The sequence below is a fragment of the Danaus plexippus genome, chromosome 30 (assembly GCF_018135715.1).
Source record: "Danaus plexippus chromosome 30, MEX_DaPlex, whole genome shotgun sequence".
Lineage (NCBI taxonomy): Eukaryota > Metazoa > Arthropoda > Insecta > Lepidoptera > Nymphalidae > Danaus > Danaus plexippus.
In genome coordinates this window covers 844,277-869,825 of record NC_083557.1, presented here as the reverse complement: position 1 = coordinate 869,825, position 25,549 = coordinate 844,277, and the positions used below count along the sequence as shown (strand labels likewise).

Genomic DNA, 25,549 nt, shown 5'->3' with positions numbered 1-25,549 from the left:
AAACTGCTAACGCTACGTATGTACTTTGGCTATCTTAACTTGCGGTTATTTGATCGTATTGAGAATTTTACGTTCCCTACAGCCTGTTATATGTATAATTTAAGTTGCTGAACATTGTTTAAACATCACATCGATCACAGAAAAGTGTAATTCGCGTGTATAATTTTAATTTGCGCATCATAAAAATGTATATAATTGCGGAACTTAGTTCTCATTACGAACCGTTAATGTCAATATTATCGCTGACAGACGAAAAACATATGTTGGTATCTAAGATTTTAGCGTGTACAGATTTAAATGAAACTAAGTTTTCCTTATATAACGCGTTTTTGATTATTTTATATCTACGTTTACCACTGTTGCTGTAAAGGAACCCATATATTTGTATCATATAGATATAAAAATGTAAAAAATACATTATGTTTAACTATACGTTAAATTCTATTATATATGAATGCATTACAATAATATTATTTTCCGCAGGTCTCGTGAAGCTGGGGGTGCACTGCGTGACAGGCAAGAAGGTCGCCATTAAAATTATCAATAGAGAGAAACTTAGCGAATCCGTGTTAATGAAGGTGAATATTATTTTAATTAATATATTGTTGTGTGAGGAAAACCACGAGTCACGATTAGTTAAAATAATTACGTAATAATATACTAATGAAGGTTGTAACTAATTGGGTATAAAGAAAAACGAAAATACATAAAAAGTTTAAAAATGAATGACAGGAGTGACGTTAAAATGACGTTTCTCAGTATCTATTAATATTATAATAAAACCAGTGTTGCTAGTACGAGTTTTTACAACAACACTGTCACTTTAATGTTATGTTTAAAAAAACATTATTAATTTGGAAAATAGCATTGTACTAAAAATATTAATAAACCTGCTAATTTATTCATCTTAATCAATCAAAACTGATGTAATGATTTGAAATTTGTATTCCGTTAGCCGTTAAATATGGAGTAGTGACATTTTTTTTTCATAAACGACTGAAGGTCGAACGAGAAATAGCCATCATGAAGTTGATAGAACATCCACACGTCCTTGGGTTGTCTGATGTGTACGAGAACAAGAAATACTTGTAAGTATAATATAATATATATATATGCATCTTCATCAGCCTATAGCCTATAGCCGAGCAAAGGCCTCCTCTCACATTGAGAAGGTTAGAGGAAGGGCGTGCACAGAGATTTGGGGGTGAGCAGAATGTTTGAAAAAAATTTACAAATTTTCACCATAATTTCTTCCTCTCATAATTTTATAACACTCGCGTTTAAAGTTACTGTAGTCCGATCAGAACTAACATCTATATACGTACGATTACGATGTATTCATCGCCGCTTTAAAAGTTATTTAAATCGGAATATCCAGTGGAGATCCAAACATTACTATTATTATTATTTGCAAAACAACAAACAAGTAAAACAAAATAACTTACTTGTGTGTACACAGCCTGCTAGCTGATTATCATGACACTTTTTATTAAAAACGAGTAACATTAAGTTTTTTCAGTTAAATCTAAAAAGGTCAAACATCTTCCCTTTTTAATTATATTAATTTTTTCAAACGACAACATTGAAAATTTACTCGTAATTAATATAATTAAACTGACACCAGTACAGAGCTCACAGCTATAATTTTCTATATTTTTTTTTTATTAAATTCACTAATTAGCTAATTAAAAATTATGCAGTTGCGCTTCGAAAGACAATAACACAATAACGAAAAAATCATTAAACGGTATACAAATTAAATAGTCTCTTTTTATTATACAATCAACTCAGTTTCTATGACTTTTTAAACGAGTAGGGTTAAGGAAGCAGTGCTTCTCGAACTATCACATGCATAGTTTTTGCACACACACATGCAAATGTTTTCTGCATACAACACGAGATTTGTAGATCGTCCTTAACAATTTTTATAGAATATATAAACCGAGTAGTTGTGCTTACGGTCGCCTCGGCTGGGAAGACGGTTAGCCGCTAGCAGCGGTCGATCTAAATGTTAGTTTTTACGTTGACAGAGTGCACTTTAACAATTTTACCAAAGCGCGTAACAAATGACATATTGAACGTCTGTGAACATTCGTATTTAGTAATGTATGATTAAAAGTATGTAAATAAGAATTAAACAATATAGGTTTAGTTGTTGTATGGGTAGAGTGTGCAGTGCTTATTTGCATCTATGATGTGCACGCCACTGGATTAGAGCATTAATCACCACGCTTGCTCAAAGCGGATTGACGATTTCAAACTTATAATTTGACATTACAGCTTCAGGTTATCTCATGATGTTTTCCTTCACCGTCTGTCATTTGTGTCTAAATACTCTTAGAAAGGACATATACTCGGAATAATCACATTGGTACTTGCCAGGTTTCGAACCCGCGCCCTCATGTCGAGAAGATGGCCTTAACCTCTAGGCCAGCATGAACTTATATATATATAATATTCTTAAATAAATATGCACTTAGTAGATTTTACCAATATATTTTCAAATAAATAATAACTATGTTTAACATAATATGTATGTTTAACACAAGTCTTTATCATCACTAAATACGAAGCGTTTCACGTTTTTAGAATACTACGTTAATACTATAATGATAAGATATGAATGGAAACTATTTACGCTCCGTATGCAGTGACGTTACAAACTCGTGGTAAGTTCGCTGATCCCATGATAGGTTAAGACGACACTCATGAACATTGAAACAGTTTTGTCTGGCTGAACTTTTGACGGTAATCAGCAATACTTATAATATATAAAATATTTTTTGACTAAAACAGTTATTCTATTCATAACAAGGAAATTTTAATAGTATTTATATAGAAATAATTGAAGAAATCTAAAATTATAAGTACGTAGATTTCTCCATTTTATTGTGCCTTCCGCGAGAAATTAAAACGGATGAGATATTAAAGAATTTATCTTATAAATATCTTAAAAGAAGGATAAGTCCACTTCTAGTTAACTGAAAGTTTCGAAACTTCGCCCTCAAAGTTTTTCTATCCGAAACTAATAAGAATATTAGTTATAAAGATGAAAAGTTGAGTCTTTCAACGATTTATCACAATAAAATATGGATATTTTTAAAGAAAATATATATTTTTAAAACTATTTTCTTATATATTATATATTTAGTAGATTGAATTCTTGCTTTTTCGGTATTTTTTTTTTATGAAATTACGCGTTTCTCATTTCGTTTAAAACATTTTTTTTTTTCAAGAATTTAATGAATTCTTCTCAAACACAAATACATATACCCTGAGCTTAAACCATACGTACATTATAAGGAAAAAGTTTCACCCATTTTTTTATATTATACGTTAAATAAAACTAAATTAAAATATATTCGGATGTGGGTAGTTCGAGTTTTTTATTATTTCAACAACATAACGACGTTTCGGTTGCTCTACAGCTTACAGCAACCGGGATGACGGTCAAACAAAAATATTCCTTTCATTTAAATGAATTATATATCATTATTATATTTTACGAACACTAAATAATTTTTGACCGAAATCGGGTGTATTGAAGGCATGTGAAAATATAACTTCAATCCTAAGGTTTGATAAACCTACAACTTAGTAGGAGTTCGCAACAAAACCAATACGCATAAAATAGAGCTGTGAATGAAATACTGAAAACGCTTAGTAAATATTTAAACGATTAAAAATTCTGGTAGAGGTGAGTTGATTAATTGTTATTTTTATAAAAACTAACTACTAACTGTCACTTATACTGTAACTCCGTCTGTATATAAAAAAAGGCGCCCCGCCTGTCAGTCGCCCTAACGCTTAATTTCGATATCGGCATCGTGGTACAAACTAGCCTAAGTTACTCCCTATTACATCAGCTACCTGCCAATAAAAGTCCCGTCAAAATCGGTTCAGCCATTTCAGAGATTAGCTGGAACAAACAGGCACACACAAAAATTGTGGAAAAAATATTTTTTTGGCGTACGTACCGTATAATATTATCTATCAAATATAATTTAAGGGTGTACAACAATTAATATATTATCATGGAAATAAAAGTTTATTTTTTTCGGATTCACTACAATAACTCGTCCGTCCGTGATCACTTGCCGCGAAGCGACCGAAACGTCCGGGGCATGTCGTTTAAAATAGCTACAAACGCGTAGTAATACGAAAAATATTAATCTTATTACAACGAACGCTCGCTAAAGCCTTAGATCTTATGTATCATGAAATCTGCCTCATACTTTCTGGTCTTTCAGATATTTAGTATTGGAACACGTTAGCGGAGGTGAGCTGTTTGATTATTTAGTGAAAAAAGGAAGGTTGACGCCCAAGGAAGCGAGGAGGTTCTTCAGGCAGATAATATCGGCTCTGGATTTCTGTCACAGCCATTCAATTTGGTAAGATTTTATTAATAAAAAATATATATATATAGATTATATACAGTTTATGTAAAAACGTTGGAATGTTTTGAGAATAGTTTTAAAACATATATATATATATATATATATATATATATATATATATATATTTTAAAGTAATATTATTATATCATTTTAAATCTAAGTGTAGTCCTAGTTAGTATATTCACTGCATACGAAGCGTTTCGCGTTTCTCGTTAAATACTACGTTAATACTATAATGTGACTAGTTATAAATGAGAAACTATTGACTCTCCGTATGCAGTGACAATTGAAACTTGTGCTAATGAGCGTGAAAAGATAATGCTTTAAGCGTTATCGCAATATGCGAAGGAAGTATGGAATTGATTTTAACGGGAAAAGCTCATTGGAGCTTCCGACTTATAACAGGAAATGTATTAATACATACATATTTATGTCAATACCGTACAAGATGAGAGACTAAGCACAGATTATATTATTAATCAATTTTGACACATGACATTTGATATACAGAATCATTTATTATACAGCCAACATACAAAGGAGTATTTATATTTTATATTACATCAGTCATCGCGACCTAAAACCGGAGAATCTTCTTCTGGATGAAAGAAACAACATTAAGATTGCTGACTTCGGCATGGCTTCCCTGCAACCTGCTGGATCGCTGTTGGAGACATCGTGCGGGAGCCCACACTACGCATGCCCAGAAGTTATAAGGGTATTTTAATAGAAAATAGTGTATGAAGTCCCCTTGGAAGAAGTGAAACTTCGCAATGTTGGAATGATAACAGGAAGGCGTAGAAATTGTTTGTTAAAGGATTTTTTTTTGTGTTTATTTAAAACAAACTTTGTTAACGTTGCTAACAATTCCCTTTTGATCCACGACTTCACTCTCGCTACATTTCATTCTGTTCCCCCTCCTAAGAGCTTTGAACGTATAACGCGACCTCCTTGGAAGTCGCATAAGAAGTTTCACTTCAAAAACAAATTAACAGCTTTTATTTTGTTGATATAATAACAAATTGGTTAAGGTATGTCAGCTCTCTCATTGTTTATTATTATAAGGCTTATCTATTTTGGGCGTTAAGTAAAAAATGCAACACGTCCTTAGAGCATGATTACTTTATTCGCATTAAAAACTAAATTAAACTAACGGACTGTGTAACTGTGATTGAATGTGTGAGTGTTGTGTGTCTGTGTGAGTGATTCGTTTAATACTCGAGTGCTGTTGGTACTATATTCTATTATCTACATTTTTTTATGCCGTTTAAGAACACGACGATTACTTATTTATATATAAATTTTAGTATTCTTACCACAAATTCTCAATGTCGAACTCAATACGGACAGTTCTCAGTTTTTTATGTTATCATAATATCACTTGAAATGATTTATAAATAAGAAACGAATAACTGCCTGTCTGGTTCTACGATGCAAACACGTCCTTAGAATACTAACTACAAACCATACATAAAAATCATGTACTATTACGAACGAAAGCTTAATGAGAACTGGTGCTTCTATATTACGTGATTAAAAAGTAAAAAGTTTTGCCATTGGTACATTTTCGCGGTATTACTCGTTTATATTAAATTAAATGTGGCAATAATATAATAAGGACGTAGGCTTCCTTATGACATGAGACCCTTCAACTTTTCGGGAGAATACGCGAGAAAAAATCAGTAGTTACATTATACGAATGGTGTAGTTATTGTCTGCTAGAAAAGGTTATGGTTTTACTGTTTACATGCAATTGACCTAGATATATTCATTAACAAAAAATTCTATTGACAGTTGAAAATGTCATATTTGGCGCCATTGACTGACACGAATATTTAATTTTTAACTTAGTTCGTTTGCTTGCACTCGACAATTTAATGTCAATTATTGTTCTAGGACTTATAAAAACATTATTTGTGACATAAAATTATATTAAAAATTAATATCATATTATATTTAAATTACATAAAACAAATATATTATTTGATATAACTTTTAATGAGTAGAAAGAAAAAAATCAGAAACAAATTATACTGACCAAATAATTCACTATCAATATCACAAAAAAAAATATGACATACAAATAAGCCAAATTTGTGGCATCGTTATTCTTGTAAGCCAAAAAAAAATGCTTTTGTTGTGTTCCAGACAGTTCAAATATTTAAAGCATTAGACAAAAAAATTCTTCGCCATTAAACCAAACAGGTCATATATATACTTTAAAAAAAATATAAGTATTAAAAAAAAATCTTACAAACTTAGACCTTAGTTAACAAAAGTTTCTTGTATGTCCACAGATTTTCATTGGGATATGTCTGAGTTTCTTATTTGTATGTTCGACAAGACAAAGTACTGTATCGATTCGAATATTTTTTTTTTTATATTACTAAAAGAAAAAAAACTTAACATAAACTTATTAGTATTCAAATATAATAATTCAGATAATTTTTTCAGTGTATTTTTCTCTTCCATATAATATTTTGCTTTTGAAAAAACTAACTTACATGAAAAGTATAAGATAATATTAATTTTCTTAATTTGTATATCGTTTATACTATGCAAAACTTAAATATGGCATTCGAAACGAGACCTTTGATTTGAAACTATGCAATGCAATAAAAAAAAGAAAATTCAAATTTGGAATACATATAGATAATTATATAAATTTCTCATTAAATTATTTCTTATAAGAATAATATAAAAATTAAATAAAAATCACCAAATATATTAACTATTTATTTAATACATAATAACCAAAAAAATAATGCTACAATGTACAACATTAGAAATACAAAAAAAATAATACTAACATCTTAAAAATATAGAGCATTAATTATAGTTAAGTACTTTACAATGTCAGATTGTATTGAGATTCTAAATTTAAATTTTCACAGTTTATAAACATATAACAAAAATTATATATTATCTTTATGCTCTGGTTAAGTACCGAAAGAGGTTCCATCACATATGTGACTATAGTTATTTGAGCAATATAAATATTAATACTATGTATACATTAGATGGGAAAAAGGATATGTTGCAGTTAATTAGAAACACCAAAATATGAACAAACATACATTAATTCAGGCTTTAATGTCAATATCCTTACCATGAGGGTGTGAAACTAGTCACAGAGAGTTTTACATTTTTACATGTGATTCAAAAACTTCAACTATCTGTTTGGTCTTGGCACACTCATGGTAAGATTATATGTGATGATTTATTAATCGTCATCTACCCTCTGTTTCTTGCTGGTATTGGATGGCGTTTGAGGAGGTGAGCATCCTGTATCTCGTCTCTTTCCTGAATGACGAGCACAGGTATTGCCGGATGTCCTTCTCGAGGATTCCCTGTCCCGTGTGGGGGAAAACTGCTTCAGCATTTCCACATCGTTGAAAATAACTTGAGCTCCACCGCCACAAGTCGGGACGATGTTGCCTTTGTACAACTTGGTCTCCAACTCCCCATCAGTATCCTGTTCTTGAGAAATCAGACAATACTTGGATTTCTTTGAGTTGGCTATATCTTTGACGTTGGTTAATTTGTTAACGAATTTGCTGTTAGTAATGTTAGGTTTCAGTACGGTTCCCATTGGGACTATTTGGTTGGGGGCGTGTTCTACCCAGCCTTTCCCGTCAGCTGATAGTGAGCGTTTGTGTCGAGGGTTCGCTATGGCGACTCCGCGGCGCGAGGAAGCCGGCGTGTCCCTGGTTTCCCTTGTATGAGGAACAGAGCTGAAGGGAGTTAGCAAATGCGCGGGGAGTGCTCTTGGAGTGGACCCTGGAGTGAAATCCCTTACGCTAGTCTGTGCCGCCGCTTCGCCTGTGTTCTTTGTATCCGCATTGTCTCCTCTCTCGCCGTTCAAGGCGTGTGCTATTATCCGCAGCCGGTTCTCCTTCTCTTCTATCACATTACGAAGTCTCTCTTTCTCGCTGTGTATTTCCTTGGCCTTCTCATGCTCGGCCGCTATCTTGTGATGATATTTCCTTTCCAGATTCTTCTTCTGTTTCTCTTTATCGAGTTTGTTTTGGTTGAGGAGCAGTTCCTTCTCTTGTAATTCTCGTTTTAATGATGAAGTGTATTCTGTTATCTCATTGAGTTTCCGTTGGTGAGAGAGTGAGGCATTTTCGGTAGCTGTAAGACGTTCTTCCAGTGCTCGTATTCGTCGCTCAGCCGCTGCCAATTGACCTTTCAATGACGAGTTCTCACTTCTGACCTCCAACGACTCTTTCTCCAGATCCAACATAGCCGATCTGAGCTTTTCATCCTTAATAGCCTTGCTTCGTTTCAATGTCTCTCTCCGACTAATCCTCATTTCCAGATGTGCCATCAATTCTTTGATTATATGATTTGCTTGAGAACTAGTTAATTCTAGACTCGGGAAGTCTGGCCCTAAACTATACACTAGACCTAAGTCAAGCTCAAGATCTTTAGCTTCTGGTCTCAATATATTATCTCTGGCAGCATTGAAAAGCTTGTTTGCTTTACGACGGCCAGACATTAAACCTATTGCGGCTCCAACATCAGTAACTTGAGGCTTAGCTACCTCAACTTCAGCGGCAACTTCAGCAAATCTCATAACTTGTAATGTCTCATCGTAATCTTCAGCCCTAGGATTAGCGCAAACAACCATCCTAACTTGACCTTCGCCTTCAAAGAAATTCTTAAACAAATGTGTTATCTTGGATTCTCTGTAGGGCACCATATTATTTGCATTGCTGATCTGGTTCTCCCGTAATGCTTCCAAACAAGTTCTCAATGTCATGAGCGACTTGTTAATATTGCCGGCCTCTCTCAATCGTTGGCCAGTGTTTTTCGTTCGATTAGTTCTCTCACTTCCGGCTAAATCAACAAGACTCAGTTGGCTTATTGAGAGGAACTTTTTGTTTTGTATTACAGCCTCACCCATTTCATCCACTGGTGCCTGCACTAGTCTTATTGTGAAAACGGAATGGCTTCTGCTTGATTCTGCGTTAAGAGTAGTGTGAGCCATTCGTTTCCTCTTTAAGCCGAGGTAGAAAGCATCAAATGCATCCTCCGCTGATTTAATTTCTATCTCTGTGACTCCATGTACATACATGTTGTGAGCAGCGTCTTCTCTTATAATTTTGACGGGTAAATTCTTATTTATAGTCGGGCTATCTTCTAGTAAATCAAATACACTGTTGTTGTATATCTCTACGTATGTCACAAACACTGCGTACTGATTGTCTTCGTTGACGCCTGATATTTTGGTAACGTCACTATCCGACATGGCCAAATCTGGATTTGAGTTGTTTTTCCTGTTACTTTTAAATTTGTGTAACTCCTGTTGCCGCTCTAACATGGCTTCCGCTTCCGATTGTATATCAAACATGTTCATTTTGTCGGGTTTGAATATATACTTGTGCGCCTGCAGATCGTTGATAGTTTTGAATATGATGTTAAGACATCTCGGTAAAATGCCGCAATTATTCGGTTCTCCTGTCATAGTGAACGTTTTTCCGCTGCCGGTTACACCATATGTGAACAACAACCCGTTCTTACCCTTAATTAAACCTTCAACTAATGGGAAAGCGAGCTTATCAAACACATCTTGTTGTGTCGCCTCCGGCGGGAAAACTTCTTTGAAGGTGTACGTCATTGTTTTAGCACCTTCATTTCTGTAACTAATAGCCGTTGATGGTGGTGTCATCAGCACTGTAGTTGGTGATAATATTTTGATGCACGAGACATCCGTTTCCCTTTGCATTGGACGCAAACGGCAGTACACTTGAACGGGATCTCTTTCCCCTTGACATAAATTCTGTTTACTTCTAGCCGGAGTTCTTATTTCATTAAGTCTCTGTTTCGATTTCGCGGACTTCATTTTTTATTACACAAATATTAACACTCACTTTACAAACTTAAAGCAATCGACGATTGATATATTTTTAACGGTCACTGTCTAGAAATCAAAGCAACGGTCGTTGATGTCAGAGAATTATAACCGTGTGTATTCGAACTGTTAACCATATGACGCTAAAATATCTTTCATCTCTTTCTTGCGCTACTACTTTATATTGGATAATTTTATACTACACGTAACAACTGTCCGGAAAGTGATCATCTTAATTTTATCGGCTTATAATTTAATAAAATTTTATTTGACATTGACCTAGAGTAGAGTTGCCACTAAATGACTTTTAATTACATTACTACTTTGAATTCCTTACTACTTTTTTATTCTAATATAATTTAAAAAAATCAGTTAAAAACTAATTTAATGAGATTTTTCTAGTTACTTATCTTATATCTAATAAATGAAAAACAAAATTCCAAAAAAAAGTATATATATAAATAAATTTGGATTTATATGACTTCCTAAAATTCATTTTTTTTTGCATTATTATAATTTACTGTATAAAAATATAAATTATCATTGTAATATATATTTATTCTAGTTTTATTATATTTAAACAACAAAAACTATGATACTGATGTTCTTGTTTTTTAAACAATACATTGTTTATAATAAACGAAACGTTATTTCACTAGCTTTCAAAAAATGCGACACTTGTAATAGATGTAAACAAATCAATTCTGAATAAGGCTATATGTATTAAAATTAATTGTTTATAGGGTGAAAAATATGATGGAAGACGTGCTGATGTCTGGTCTTGTGGTGTTATACTTTACGCACTACTGGTTGGAGCCCTGCCTTTCGATGATGATAATTTACGACAACTTCTTGAAAAGGTATTTGTTTTAAGTTAAATTTGAAATTTCTTCCAATTTTGGTCACAGCACGTATAGCGTTTGTTCATTACGTTTATTTTCTTATTCTGAATTCCAGGTTAAAAGAGGTGTTTTTCATGTACCACACTTCGTTCCACCCGACTGTCAGCAGCTACTGCGGGGAATGATCGAAGTGAATCCAGAAAAACGAATGACTGTTAGTTTATTCATTATTTACACTACATAATACAAATTAGATACACATCTAACGGTAAAAAACTTTAAGCATTTTACATAAAAAGTTTCTTCTTTACAAAATTTCCGTATATACGTGTGTATTGTGTTCATAGTATAAAATGACGATTTTAAATTGCTATATTATTTACAGCTGGCCGAGATAACTCGTCATCCTTGGGTAACAGCAGGCGGTAGGGGGGAATTGGAGCAGGAATTACCGATGATGGAGGTGGTGCAAACAAGAGTACTGCCATCAGCCGAGGCCATAGATCCAGATGTATTGCAGGCTATATGCAGCTTGGGCTGTTTTAAACATAGGGAGAAACTTATTCAAGATTTGTTAAGTCCTCAGTTAGTATTATAAAAATATTGGATATTATAACATGTCCACTTTAAATACTGGGAGATGTATGAAAAACGCTGTCAGTGCATATTGAGTGAAGCAATCTCAGTTCAGTACCAGACTGTTTTTTTGGATATGATATCCGATTCCGGCACTAAAATTGTAACTGGCGGTCCATTCTTAAGATATTTTCATAAAAACGATCCTCGATAACTGGGTTTATTAGCAAAATAACCTCAACTCTATCAGACATTTGGTTGCCGAGATCATCCCTAGATGAATGACCAGAGTCACCAGTATAGCGTTCCTTCTCTTGCTTCACTTATTAATATATATATGTATTGTTAAATTTAAATCTAAAGTTGTTATTTCTATTGTTAATATCCACAAGCTATAACTGTTAGAAAAAAATTAATACAGAAAATATTTAAAAAACTGTAGTATATACATACATACATACGTATATATATATGTATATACTATGTACAAAGTTTATTTTTTATATAATAAAACTTATTTAAGTTTTTTTTACCATTAATTAATGTATATTTATCGTATTATTTCAGTCATAACACAGAGAAAGTCATCTACTTCCTGTTATTAGAACGTAAGCGTCGTCGTCCAGCCAGGGATGACGAGCCCAGGCCACCAGCGCCTGGAACTCCAAGTGATCCACCCCGGAAAAGGCTAGATACTTGCCGGGTAAGCCACACCCATGTTCACATTAACATACAAGGTTTTAAGCTATGGTTAGACCTTGGATTTTTCATGTGTTTGAAAGTAAATTGATAATCTGTTGTTGAAGACATTGAACATTACTCGAAACACTATTTCTTCATGCGCGTAATACTGATGCTGTATAGAGAAAGGGACACCAGACTCAGTGGCGTTACGCGTTACGCGTTACGTTACGAAGCGATAAACCCTCCCATAAGAAGCTATCACATCAAAAATATTAATTTTACAGGTAAACGGACAATCAGCTCATTTTGGACAAATAAGTGAGGGTTCTCCCATAACCCCAAGAAGGTCCCAGTTCAGGTATAATATTCAAACATAAACATATATATATATATATATATGTATATGTTCATTTCCATCATCGTTCCTCTGGTTACAGAAATGTCTGAGTCGATTTTGATGGCACTGTGATTGGAAAACACTGATAGCATAAGAAAAAATTACAATAAGTAACAATTAATTAATTTTTTAACAGTCAAACCTATAGTATTATAGTATAACTATCACACTCTTGGTTTTAAAGTAATTAAATGTTAAGTATGGCTTGAGTATAACCATTCAAATACGTCCTTAGGTTATGTTAAACAAATTTAATAAAAGGAAGTGTTCTGTAATCAAAGACAGTTTGTATGCGAGAGACAGTCTCAAGAACTATTGACAAAATCAATTATTATTTAATCGGAAACGCTATATAAGCGTTAATGTATATGTATATATAATACCAGGTCTTCTGTCACATTCCAGGTCTGCTTCCAGAAGAAGCGAAGGTCGTTCATCACCACAGCTATCGGCCAGCCCACCTGGTAAAATAATCATACTATTATTGTACTAAAATATTATATTGATTTTACATTTAAAAAATAAAGAAATATATATATGTATATATATATATATATGTATATGTATATATTTCTTTAATTTTATATATATATATTTACTGATAATTTCTAGGTCACACCCCTCACCGAGTGTCATCTCTTAGTGGTACCCCCGCAACGCCCGGTTCACCTTTAGGTAATAAACCAACATCAGAGAAAGGAGTTTTGTATTTAACAAATATGTATACATGTTTGCACGCGAAAGCTGATATCAGGAACTATTAAACAGATTTACGATATATATATATAGAATTATCGATTTTTTCATGTTTTTATAAGAAAGATTTCTTTTTTATTCTCATGTTAATATACATTAAGTTATTTTTTATTTTATTATACTAACATATCCTTAGTTTACTCTCAGTCTAAACATGCTGTGAAAGGTAAATTGAAATCATAATATAATAATGCCTTTCTCTCTATAAATTCTTCAACACTAAAAATATATATAAACAACATATACATATATAATATATATATATATTTCAGCAACTCCATCGGTCAGGGAACACCATCACCAGAGAGCCAACTCGACAGGACCAACCATCAGTCTGAATATAAGTAAGCTCTTCAATGTACCGACCTATAACACGAACACACACACATACAGACCTACATACACACATAGCACCACATATTTGTGCTAAATAAAGTTTTTTATAATATAATATAACTTAAGACACTTAATACGTGCAATTTATTTTAAAGAATTAAGACTTCACATCTTTTACAACGAATCTGTTTATATTATAAGGATAATAATTTATTAATGACCTTAACGTCCGTCCCTCGTGACGTCCACGCCGAGACTGACGGATACCGTTCCCTCGCTGTTATATACCCCCAAACTCACGTCTCGATGACGTCACAAACCACGCCCAAATTCAGAGTTTTGAGTTTTTTTTCGACTATACATTCCAGGCGGGGAGCCCGGGGAAGCGGTTATAATAATCAACGAGCCGGTCATGTCGTCAGTCGCTGTACGTCCTCACAGTCCGTCGCATAGAGGTATATGTCTATACATTAAAATGTTATGTACATAACACACACATATATATATAATATATTATTTAATTCAAGTCCGTGAGAGATCATCGCTTCCCGGGCCTGCGACCACCCAGGCTTCTGTGCAGACGACGCTGTTCCCTAACATTGGAACTATGGCCGGTATGACATACATACATACCTTTCTCGATAACTATATGTATATATATAACTCAAATATATATGTAACACACAGTTTTATTTAAATTTCCGGTTTGATTCTTATAATATTATTTTTATTATATATATATCGGATTTAATCCGTTGTTCTTAGAGATAGTGACGTAAGATTGCTGACGTCACTTCCTTCAGTACGTCCGATGGTATTTCAGAGTGAGACTTCAACTCCTCTAAGCGTCCTTGTGTTTCCAGAAGGTTCCTCATATTACCGTTCCTCAAGGGTCCGCGCTCAGCGCTCAGCACTCGCTGCACTGCACCGCCGCGCCTCCAGACCTCGTGTTTATATCAGAACTCAAACATTTGTGTTCTCTTTTAAACAGATTTTGATTTCGTTTTAATTTTAACAATAATGATGACCAATGAGGTTTTATAGTAATTTATGACAGCCACGAGTTATATAGCGGCGATATATATCATCTGTGTGGTGTTCCAGCGCCCTGTGCCCCGGGTTCCTCGGCCGGGGGTCCGGCCGCTCCATGGCGGGCTCGTCTCGCGACCATCAAAAACTCATTCCTGGGCTCTCCGAGATTCCACAGACGGAAAATGCAAGGTATACACACATCCAGCGAGACAAGATAATTTTTATAAACATATTCATCTTGTATCATCTGATGTAATGTTATGAGGTGTTTTATACAGAAAATCATATAAAAATTTGGCTTTTTCATAAGACATTATATTTATTTATAGGTTTTATTTAATTAAATTGAATTTTCCGTTTCTTTGAACATCACGCTGAAGATATATAGCATCAGATAATACGTATATAATTTTTACAGCCGGGATTCAAACTAACGACCTGAAGTAGCAGCTACTTGGTCAATTGAACTATCGTGTCTATTAATTCTGACTACCATACTATTTGAGATATATATTAAATTATTATTTATATATAAATATGATATATTTGTTTTACTCCCCAGCTTCCTCCGAGGAGGTCCATCTCACCCCGGATTCATCTCCGGAGCTGACGAAGCGTTCTTGGTTCGGTTCCCTGTTGCTGTCAGCTGATAAGGAAGAGACCTTCACAGCGTTGGTCAAGGGGAAACCTCTGGCCACGGTCAAGGCGGATCTGATACACGCCTTCTTAAGTGTTAGTATGGAGAATATATATACACACAAGCACACGCACACGCACACGCACACACAAACACACACCCACACACGCACACACACACACACACACATATATATATATATATATATATATATATATATATATATATATACACACATATATATATATGTATATCTTTATCCTAATATTAAATAATTATATGGATATACTGATACGAGTTAAATATATATCACTTATTTGCAAATTTCGTACCATAATGTACCCTACGTACCCTAATGTACCCTTTGTACCATTCCAGATAGCAGAACTGTCTCACAGCGTGTTAAGTCCGATGTCATTCCGTGTAGAGTACAAGCGAGGCTCCAACGCTCCGGCTATGTTCCAAAGACACGTCCGCTTTCAGGTGATAAACATACACGGACATACCAACTATTATCCTATTCACTACAAAGTCAGTTATTTTTTTTATATACATTATCATATTATTTGCAGGTCGACATATCAACTATAACGAAAGCGCCCGGGGATTACGGAAAAGAATATTTGTATGCCATTACGTTCACACTGCTGTCCGGTGAGGATGTATATATATTACCAGTTTTTCATAGAACCTACTTCAAGCAGCCCCAGTGGGTTACAGATGTAGTTGGGTAGAGAGAGGAGCTTGGATAGTGGTGGTGAGCGTTTAACGTGTTAGTTAGGGTTTTTAAACCTACACCTGGGTCGCAAGTCCCAGGCACTGTTGAAGCTCCTCTCCCTGCATCATGGACCCGCACCCGCACAGTGAACCCATGGAATGATGAGAGGTTTCGTCTCCATATACTAAAAATAATTTATTTCGTCTAAAATATTGTTATATATATTTTTTATATAGTTAAAAATATTTTTTTATATAGTTAAAAATATATATACCTAACTTTTTTCAGTAATTGCATCAAATGTACAAAATTTTCATACAATAAGTATTTTTAAATTAATTAAAGTCTATTTTGTATAAAAAACTAAATTAATAGGTGTTTTAGGTAAATAAAAACTTTTATATATCAATAGTATTGTCTCGCTTAACGAGCGGCTTGGCGAATATTGCAGAATTTTCTCGATATTCAGGTCAGCGCCATCTCGCGGCGAATGGAGGAACTATAAGTTATTTACTAGAACATTCCCATTGTTCGTGTAAACTTAATATTACGTGTTTTTATTTCGTTTTCTCATATTAATATTAATGATTATATATGTAGGTAACATTCGTCGTTTCCGTCGCGTCTGCGAGGTCGTGCAGTCCGCGGTGTGCCGCGCGCCGGGCGCGTCCCGGGCGCCTCACACCCACCCGCCCTCTCCGCGAGCGCACCGCAGGAACATAGCACCACATGGTACAGCATTAACAATAATCATATAAATCAACTAACTAACTAACTCATATAAATCTTCTTAATTGTTTACAAGTCGACAGTTTACGATGCAGAGCTCAAAATGGCGCGAAATCGCTACAATAAGAAACGTCAAAACTTGTTTGACATTGACAAACGTGACAGATAGTAAATAGATTACGCACGCGCTTATACAGCTTGTGATATGTATATATTTTACAGCGTCTTCCGAGATCCCGGATAGCCCGGAGACACCTCATCATCAGTCGGACCACGACAGTGACTCTTTGGTGTTCGACGCGGTGAAGAGCCCCACGAGTCACACTTCCATCGATCAGTTAGACCAGGTCATTAAACTAGACTAATATATATAACACATACATAAGTCGTGCTGGCCTGGACTCTACAGGTTAAAGGCCCGTCTCTCATACGTGCGGGCGCGGGTTCGGAACCTGGCAAGTACCAACGTGATATTTCCGAGTCATATGTACTTTCTGAGAGTATTTAGACACCACTGACGGACGGTGAAGGAAAACATCGTGAGGAAACCTGGCCTTATCATCAAATTATATTCGCCCTGAATCCGCCGTGACCGAGCGTGGTGATTAATGCTCTAACCTTCTCCATGTGATAGGAGGCGTTTACTCAGCATTGAGTTCCTATAGGCTGATATGACGAAATCCCTACCTCAAGTTATCGTTCTCACACTAAATACAATGCGTATAGCTGGTACGTCTGCTGGTGTGTGGTATCCTGGGGGCGAGATGGATTATCTATAACAAAAATTTAGGTTAGGTTAGGTTAAGTTGTTTTAACATGTCCTAGATTAAAATGATACGGATACACTACCCACATCCGGTTCACACACACAGTACACACTTCCGGTTTCGTATTTGCAGCAACCAAATAATAAAATACGCGTAGTGATCAGAAAAATATTAGTTTCATTTAAATGTATAGTGGCGACAGTCAGATATCGTTGTCCCACATTGCCTATCAGACTATTGTTATAAATATATTGCATATTAATTACATAAACGAATTCTCTATATCTATGAAAAACCTTGTTTCCTTCATTTTTTTTTTAATCTCATAACAAAATATATATATTTTTAGAACGGCACGCATCCCCTGGGGTCGAGCTCATCCGTGACGAGCGGGTCCAGCGGCTACAAAGTAAGTAATTCGTTTATCAGCTATTTAAATAGTCACAAAGATGTGTTTTATTCAAAGATTTATAATTATGGTGTATTATGTGTATAAATCGCAACAAAACGCGTATACAGTCGTGGGATTGCAGCAAGGCGTGCGGAGGCGGACAGCAGACCCAGCCTCCGCCTCCCTCGACCACGAGATCATGAGCTGCGGACGAGACCTGCCCGGTTAGTGACACGCGTTGCAGGTGACAAACACACAGGACACGTGAGAAACACACAGTACACATCACACACTCAGTACACATGACACTCTCAGTACACATGACACTCTCAGTACACATGACACTCTCAGTACACATGACACTCTCAGTACACATGACACACTCAGTACACGTGGCACACACAGTACACGTGGCACACACAGTACACATGACACACTAAGTACACATGGCACACTCAGTACACATGACACACTCAGTACACATGACAACACAGTACACATGACACACTAAGTACACATGGCACACTCAGTACACATGACACACTCAGTACACATGACACTCTCAGTACACATGGCACACTCAGTACACATGACACTCTCAGTACACATGACACTCTCAGTACACATGACACTCTCAGTACACATGACACTCTCAGTACACATGACACTCTCAGTACACATGACACTCTCAGTACACATGACACTCTCAGTACACATGACACTCTCAGTACACATGACACTCTCAGTACACATGACACTCTCAGTACACATGACACTCTCAGTACACATGACACACTCAGTACACATGGCACACTCAGTACACATGGCACACTCAGTACACATGACACACTCAGTACACATGGCACACTCAGTACACATGGCACACTCAGTACACATGACACACTCAGTACACATGGCACACTCAGTACACATGGCACACTCAGTACACATGGCACACTCAGTACACATGGCACACTCAGTACACATGACACTCTCAGTACACATGACACTCTCAGTACACATGACACTCTCAGTACACATGACACACTCAGTACACATGGCACACTCAGTACACATGACACTCTCAGTACACATGGCACACTCAGTACACATGACACTCTCAGTACACATGACACTCTCAGTACACATGACACTCTCAGTACACATGACACTCTCAGTACACATGACACTCTCAGTACACATGACACTCTCAGTACACATGACACTCTCAGTACACATGACACACTCAGTACACATGGCACACTCAGTACACATGGCACACTCAGTACACATGGCACACTCAGTACACATGACACACTCAGTATACATGGCACACTCAGTACACATGGCACGCTCAGTACAAATGACACACTCAGTACACATGACACACTCAGTACACATGACACACTAAGTACACATGACACACTCAGTACACATGACACACTCAGTACACATGACAACACAGTACACATGACACACTAAGTACACATGGCACACTCAGTACACATGACACACTCAGTACACATGACAACACAGTACACATGACACACACATCCTATTAATAGTATAAATGTTAGTAAGGACGTGTGTTTGTCACATGCTAGATACGTCACGCGGACACTACTGAACGGATTTCCGCGAAACTTGTTACACATCTGAATAACACAACACACTCTTCAGTTAAGTGTCCAGTGACACGTGATCGTCAAGCGCGAGCGGCGAAGTTCACATCAATGATATATTTTTCAAACAATGATTTCTAAATCCGACTCAACCCTAGTACAAGTAACTCTCCGCTAGGAACGCACACTAAGCGCTCGTCTTCCGAATGTCGCGAGGCTTCGTCCTCCCGGCGCCGGGGCCTGGAGTCCCGGGACAGCTCCATCAAGGACGAGCTCCGCAGAAACAATTCCTTGAGGGACAACCGGCGGGACTTCGCCCCCGACGTCCCCCGGGACCCCGCGGCCTCCATGGCGTGAGCCTCGCTCCGAGCATCGCCCCCGTTCTCCTCGCCTGTTTACAGAACGCTTCCATCGATATATTTTGAACACGTTTGTTTTCCTACCCTCCTGTATATACCTGTATGTCCTGGATGTCCTGGATGTCCCGCTCCTCCGTATCCCGACTCGGCGATGCCGATGGGGCCGTTTTTTTTATATTTTTTAAGCTGTTTGAGGGAAAAAAAAAAACAATTGAACCGGCCATATATTATAAAGTTAATGCTACCCGTACTGATTTACGCTATTTAGTCAGGGGCCTCTGAACGGTATTTTTGCAACGTGGTCACCCTTACCTACTGCCGTAAGCTTAAATTAACTAGGTTAGGTATAGATGCACTGACGCGTTACGGATTGCCAAATTTTTAATTTGTTTCCGTTTCCTGGCAGCCGCCATGCTGTCGGGTAGTTAGTGATTCGCAACTGTATATATCGAAACAGATTTATTGTGAGTTTTAGTGAAAATGTCCACTTAGATGAATTGTACTGAGCATAACACGGCGCGGTCTCTCCTGTATATAATGCTTTAAGGTTAACATAGGTTTTGGCTTAGACGAGGATAGTGATGTTTTTGTAACGGGAACCAAGGCGCCATGGTTTATTTTTTTAATGAATGTCGAACATATTTTTCTATGAAATAGCTTAATTTTCTTCACTGTTCCGTTCGTTACTGAATAGTCCTACGCGTGTAAATATGTCTGTCTGTCTGTCTGTCTGTCTGTCTGTCTGTCTGTCTTGCGCACATTACGATTGAGGTTGTCTCCATGTCTGTGAAGATATCTAAAGCGACTAATCCTTCCGTTGGGAGCCATTGGAGGGGAGTCATTATCAGTTCCCTGGTGTTATTTCGTGACATCGCAAATAGAAAGCAACGCAACCCTCAGTACTGGTTGAATTTATTTGACGTTGAAACTTGCAGTTACGAGATTTTTACGTATAAAATAAAGTGACGGAATATTCTTTATTTATTTATTACACTCCAAGTTACGTTTTAACGAACACATGTTATGTAGGTAAATTTTATACCGCGAATGATTATTGAATTATTTGATGTACTCGAAGTAAATTCAGACTACCCTCAGTTTTATGAACAATCCTCTTTAACTGTAACTCGAGCGTTACCCGCTTTTGACTTTACAGATGCTATATATCCGTTTAGTTATACGTAGCCCAATAACAACTACCTGGCTCACATATCACGATAAAGAAAAATTATTATATATAATACAAAATAAATATATAACGTCTGTCTGTGTTGCTTCGTCAGCATCCAAGTCCCGATGAGTATCAATTTAGTACAAATATATCGGTCATAACGCTATAAACTATGAAACTGTCAGTGTAGAGTACACACGATATGTCAGTCGTAAATATGAAATAATCTCTGCTGTGTATGGAACGTACTGGGCTGTATGAAAGTAGTTTTTTTTTGTATATTAAAACAGCGAATGACTAAACTTGACAGTTGACAATTTCAATAATATGGGATATGTGACCTCCTCTGTATCATAAATATATATTTATATAATTTTGGACGACTGTCCATCTTTTAACAAAACCTGTATCTGTGGACTACGCTATGCTATACTGTATCTGCTGCTTAAGAGGTCATGGTTAATATTGAAAAATAAAATGAAATTATTATAAATGTGTTTTATTGATTACAGAAACCTATTGAAGTTAATTCATTAACTTGTTGACAGCATTCGTCTCGGTAAACACGACAAACACGTGGTACACAAGACGAACGCACAGTACACAGGACAAACGAAAATTACACTGTTTGCAGTAACACACACAGTACAGACGACAAACGCAGTGTACAGACGACAAACGCAGTGTACAGACGACAAACGCAGTGTACAGACGACAAACGCAGTGTACAGACGACAAACGCAGTGTACAGACGACAAACGCAGTGTACAGACGACAAACGCAGTGTACATACTACAAACGCAGTGTACATACGACAAACGCAGAGTATACACGACAAACGCAGTGTAAACACGACAAACGCAGTGTAAACACGACAAACGCAGAGTACACACGACAAACGCGCAGTGCACAGTACACACGATAAACGTAGAGTATACAAGACAAACGCAGAGGACACACGACAAAGGCAAGCATTAGAAGAATTGAATGGAAATGTTATATAAGGGAAATTGTATTTAAGGGAACTTGTATATAAGGAAAATGGTATATAAGGGAAATTGTATATAAGGAAAATGGTATATAAGGGAAATTGTATATAAGGAAAATTGTATATAAGGAAAATGGTATATAAGGAAAATGGTATATAAGGAAAATTGTATATAAGGAAAATGGTATATAAGGGAAATGGTATATAAGGGAAATGGTATATAAGGGAAATGGTATATAAGGGAAATGGTATATAAGGAAAATTGTATATAAGGAAAATTGTATATAAGGAAAATGGTATATAAGGAAAATGATATATAAGGAAAATTGTATATAAGGAAAATGGTATATAAGGGAAATGGTATATAAGGGAAATGGTATATAAGGGAAATGGTATATAAGGAAAATTGTATATAAGGAGAATGGTATATAAGGGAAATTGTATATAAGGAAAATGGTATATAAGGAAAATTGTATATAAGGAAAATGGTATATAAGGGAAATTGTATATAAGGGAACTTGTATATAAGGAAAATGGTATATAAGGGAAATTGTATATAAGGAAAATGGTATATAAGGAGAATGGTATATAAGGGAAATTGTATATAACGAGAATGGTATATAAGGAAAATTGTATATAAGGAAAATGGTATATAAGGAGAATGGTATATAAGGGAAATTGTATATAAGAAATATTGTATATAAGGGAAATTGTATATAAGGAAAATTGTTTATAAGTAAAATGGTATATAAAGGAAATTGTATATAAGGAAAATGGTATATAAGGGAAATTGTATATAAGGAAAATGGTATATAAGGAAAATGGTATATAAGGAGAATGGTATATAAGGGAAATTGTATATAAGAAATATTGTATATAAGGGAAATTAAATATAAGGAAAATGGTATATAAGGGAAATTGTATATAAGGAAAATGGTATATAAGGCAAAATGTATATAAGGGAAATGTATATAAGGAAAATTGTATATAAGGAAAATTTTGTTTACGAAAATGAGTAGTCGTAGTGGCCTAGCAACCGCTCCTGCCCGCCTCCCATACGTATGGGCGCGGGTTCGAAACCTGGCAAGTACCAATGTGATTTCTTCCGAGTCTTATGTACTTTCTAAGAGTATTTAGACACCACTGACAGACGGGGAAGGAAAACATTGTGAGGAAACCTGGACCTATAAGTACCCGTCTTGAGCACAGTACACACGACAAACGCGCAGTGCATAGTACACACGACGAACGCAGAGTATACACGACAAACGCAGAGTATACACGACAAACGCAGAGTATACACGACAAACGCAGAGTACACACGACAAACGTGCAGTGCATAGTATACACGACAAACACATAGTACACACGACAAACTTACAGTGCATAGTACACACGACAAACGCAGAGTATACACGACAAACGCAGAGTATACACGACAAACGCAGAGTACACACGACAAACGTGCAGTGCATAGTATACACGACAAACACATAGTACACACGACAAACTTACAGTGCATAGTACACACGACAAACGCAGAGTATACACGACAAACTCGCAGTTCATAGTACACACGACAAACGCAGAGTATACACGACAAACGCAGAGTATACACGACAAACGCAGAGTATACACGACAAACGCAGAGTATACACGACAAACGCAGAGTACACACGACAAACTCGCAGTTCATAGTACACACGACAAACGCGCAGTGCATAGTACACACGACAAACGCAGAGCACACACGACAAACGCGGATTATACACGACAAACGCGCAGTGCAGAGTACACACGACAAACGCGCAGTGCATAGTACACACGACAAACGCAGAGTACACACGACAAACGCGGAGTATACATTTTTTTTTTTGATGACGCAGGGAAACTCTTTTTACGAGCCGTCTAACCGGCCTTGGTGGGGCCGGATAGAATGTGTGAGACTCGGCCTGGGCAGGCCCCTACTCACTAAAACCACTGCGAAAGCCATCGGCCGCTATGTTGGTGCACCCCGGATCTGTCAGCAACAGGGCACACCAGCGACTGGCCGGTCCTGGCAAAGACCGGACTTACTCCCTCAGAGAAAGGACGACGACGCCGGGCTTTCACAGGAACCGGGTTACCAGCCCGACCCCAGCCCGGAGTGCAGGGGCGCTATTGGAGGCGTTGCAAATATCGCCTCCGGCGCACCCCCGTCCGTCGTCTGCGGAGGGAGGGTGCATCAGCCGCATCCTCCCTTTCCCGCTCAGATGCCTCCTTCGTGGACATGACCGTCTCACAGAAGGAGGACACCGCCAGCCAGGACCTGTCACTCTCAAGCATCTTCTCCGCGATACTCGAAAGCGACAAGTCCACTCCGCCGAGAGCCGCCACAAGGTCTTGGCGCTGCGCAGCCCATCTCGGGCACACCTCGAGGGTGTGCTGGGCCGAGGAGTATACATGAGCAACGCTCAGTACTCACTCGTATTATCGTAGACCCAAGCTTTTTTGACGTTACTGATCGGTTGCTTATCGACCTTGTTAAGATCATTCAAAAAGCTATCAATCTACTATTCCTTCTAAGGGTGAAGTTCGACCTATATCATCTATCTTGCGACCGAGAAACTCAAATGGAGCATATTCCGTGACTAGAATGTCATTGAAGGCCTAATGATAATCCCGGATCGTATAATGTGCACTTGTATTCCGCCAACCAGGACAAAGAGAGTGATATTTATTTGGTTTTGTCCTCATCCGTCCACTCACAGAACTTATACACAGAACAGTACTTGACAGTTTTTCGGGTTACGTGTGAGTGTTGAGAGATCGTCAGCGAAGACTAAAATGGATGTCCTCTATTTGTTTTTAAACTTTAACGGTTAACCCAATCATTTCTCGTTACCATCGTTAACAAATTTATTTGAAGAACCAGTCCTTTCACATGTATAAATCTGCCTGCCTGCCTCCATGAACAAAGAAGAGTCATTAATGTTGTAATAATATTAGTATTCAGTTAAAATTTAAAAAAAATCCGTTGCCACTTTTTTCTTATGGTGTGACGTTTAATATGTAGGTATTAGGTATAAATTATTTGAAAATAAATTTAAAACTATTCTTTTCAAAGAACTAAATAAATTCTAAATTATATTTTAAATACAAAATTCCCCATAGCAGTGGTTGTAATATTATACAAATTATAATCGCTGTGAGAAAATTAACGCTTACGTATCTGGTAAAATAAAATGCATCAAATCATTTCAATATCCGAATCCAACAGCGACACATTAAAAAACTTAATTTTGTTCATG

At 36.5% G+C, this 25,549-nt stretch overlaps 2 protein-coding genes across 5 annotated transcripts in view; one reads left to right on the top strand and one right to left on the bottom strand.

Moving 5' to 3' along the window:
• LOC116776560 (serine/threonine-protein kinase BRSK2) overlaps nt 1–20,311 on the top strand; it is a 28,152-nt gene extending 7,841 nt beyond the window's left edge. The window contains exons 4-26 of one of the 4 annotated variants that reach the window (XM_061525476.1): nt 484–578; nt 1,003–1,088; nt 4,251–4,391; nt 4,965–5,115; nt 10,998–11,114; nt 11,212–11,310; nt 11,482–11,681; nt 12,240–12,375; nt 12,641–12,714; nt 13,159–13,217; nt 13,366–13,428; nt 13,782–13,853; nt 14,214–14,300; nt 14,373–14,459; nt 14,950–15,066; nt 15,440–15,609; nt 15,893–15,997; nt 16,087–16,168; nt 16,833–16,964; nt 17,184–17,308; nt 18,078–18,137; nt 18,262–18,343; nt 19,920–20,311. In XM_061525476.1, the coding sequence (XP_061381460.1) occupies nt 484–578; nt 1,003–1,088; nt 4,251–4,391; nt 4,965–5,115; nt 10,998–11,114; nt 11,212–11,310; nt 11,482–11,681; nt 12,240–12,375; nt 12,641–12,714; nt 13,159–13,217; nt 13,366–13,428; nt 13,782–13,853; nt 14,214–14,300; nt 14,373–14,459; nt 14,950–15,066; nt 15,440–15,609; nt 15,893–15,997; nt 16,087–16,168; nt 16,833–16,964; nt 17,184–17,308; nt 18,078–18,137; nt 18,262–18,343; nt 19,920–20,098 (2,519 nt within the window). In that variant the 3' untranslated portion in view covers nt 20,099–20,311. Of the gene's footprint in view, nt 1–483; nt 579–1,002; nt 1,089–4,250; nt 4,392–4,964; nt 5,116–10,997; nt 11,115–11,211; nt 11,311–11,481; nt 11,682–12,239; nt 12,376–12,640; nt 12,715–13,158; nt 13,218–13,365; nt 13,429–13,781; nt 13,854–14,213; nt 14,301–14,372; nt 14,460–14,949; nt 15,067–15,439; nt 15,610–15,892; nt 15,998–16,086; nt 16,169–16,832; nt 16,965–17,183; nt 17,309–18,077; nt 18,138–18,247; nt 18,364–19,919 lie in introns of all 4 variants that reach the window. The other 3 variants (XM_061525478.1, XM_061525477.1, XM_061525479.1) reach the window with 3 other exon arrangements.
• Nucleotides 7,145–10,363, bottom strand: LOC116776553 (kinesin-like protein KIF23). Its single transcript, XM_032669758.2, has one exon. It carries the CDS (start codon nt 10,243–10,245, stop codon nt 7,621–7,623), a length of 2,625 nt encoding a protein of 874 aa, XP_032525649.2. The 5' UTR covers nt 10,246–10,363; the 3' UTR covers nt 7,145–7,620.
• Nucleotides 20,312–25,549: the final 5,238 nt, after the last annotated feature.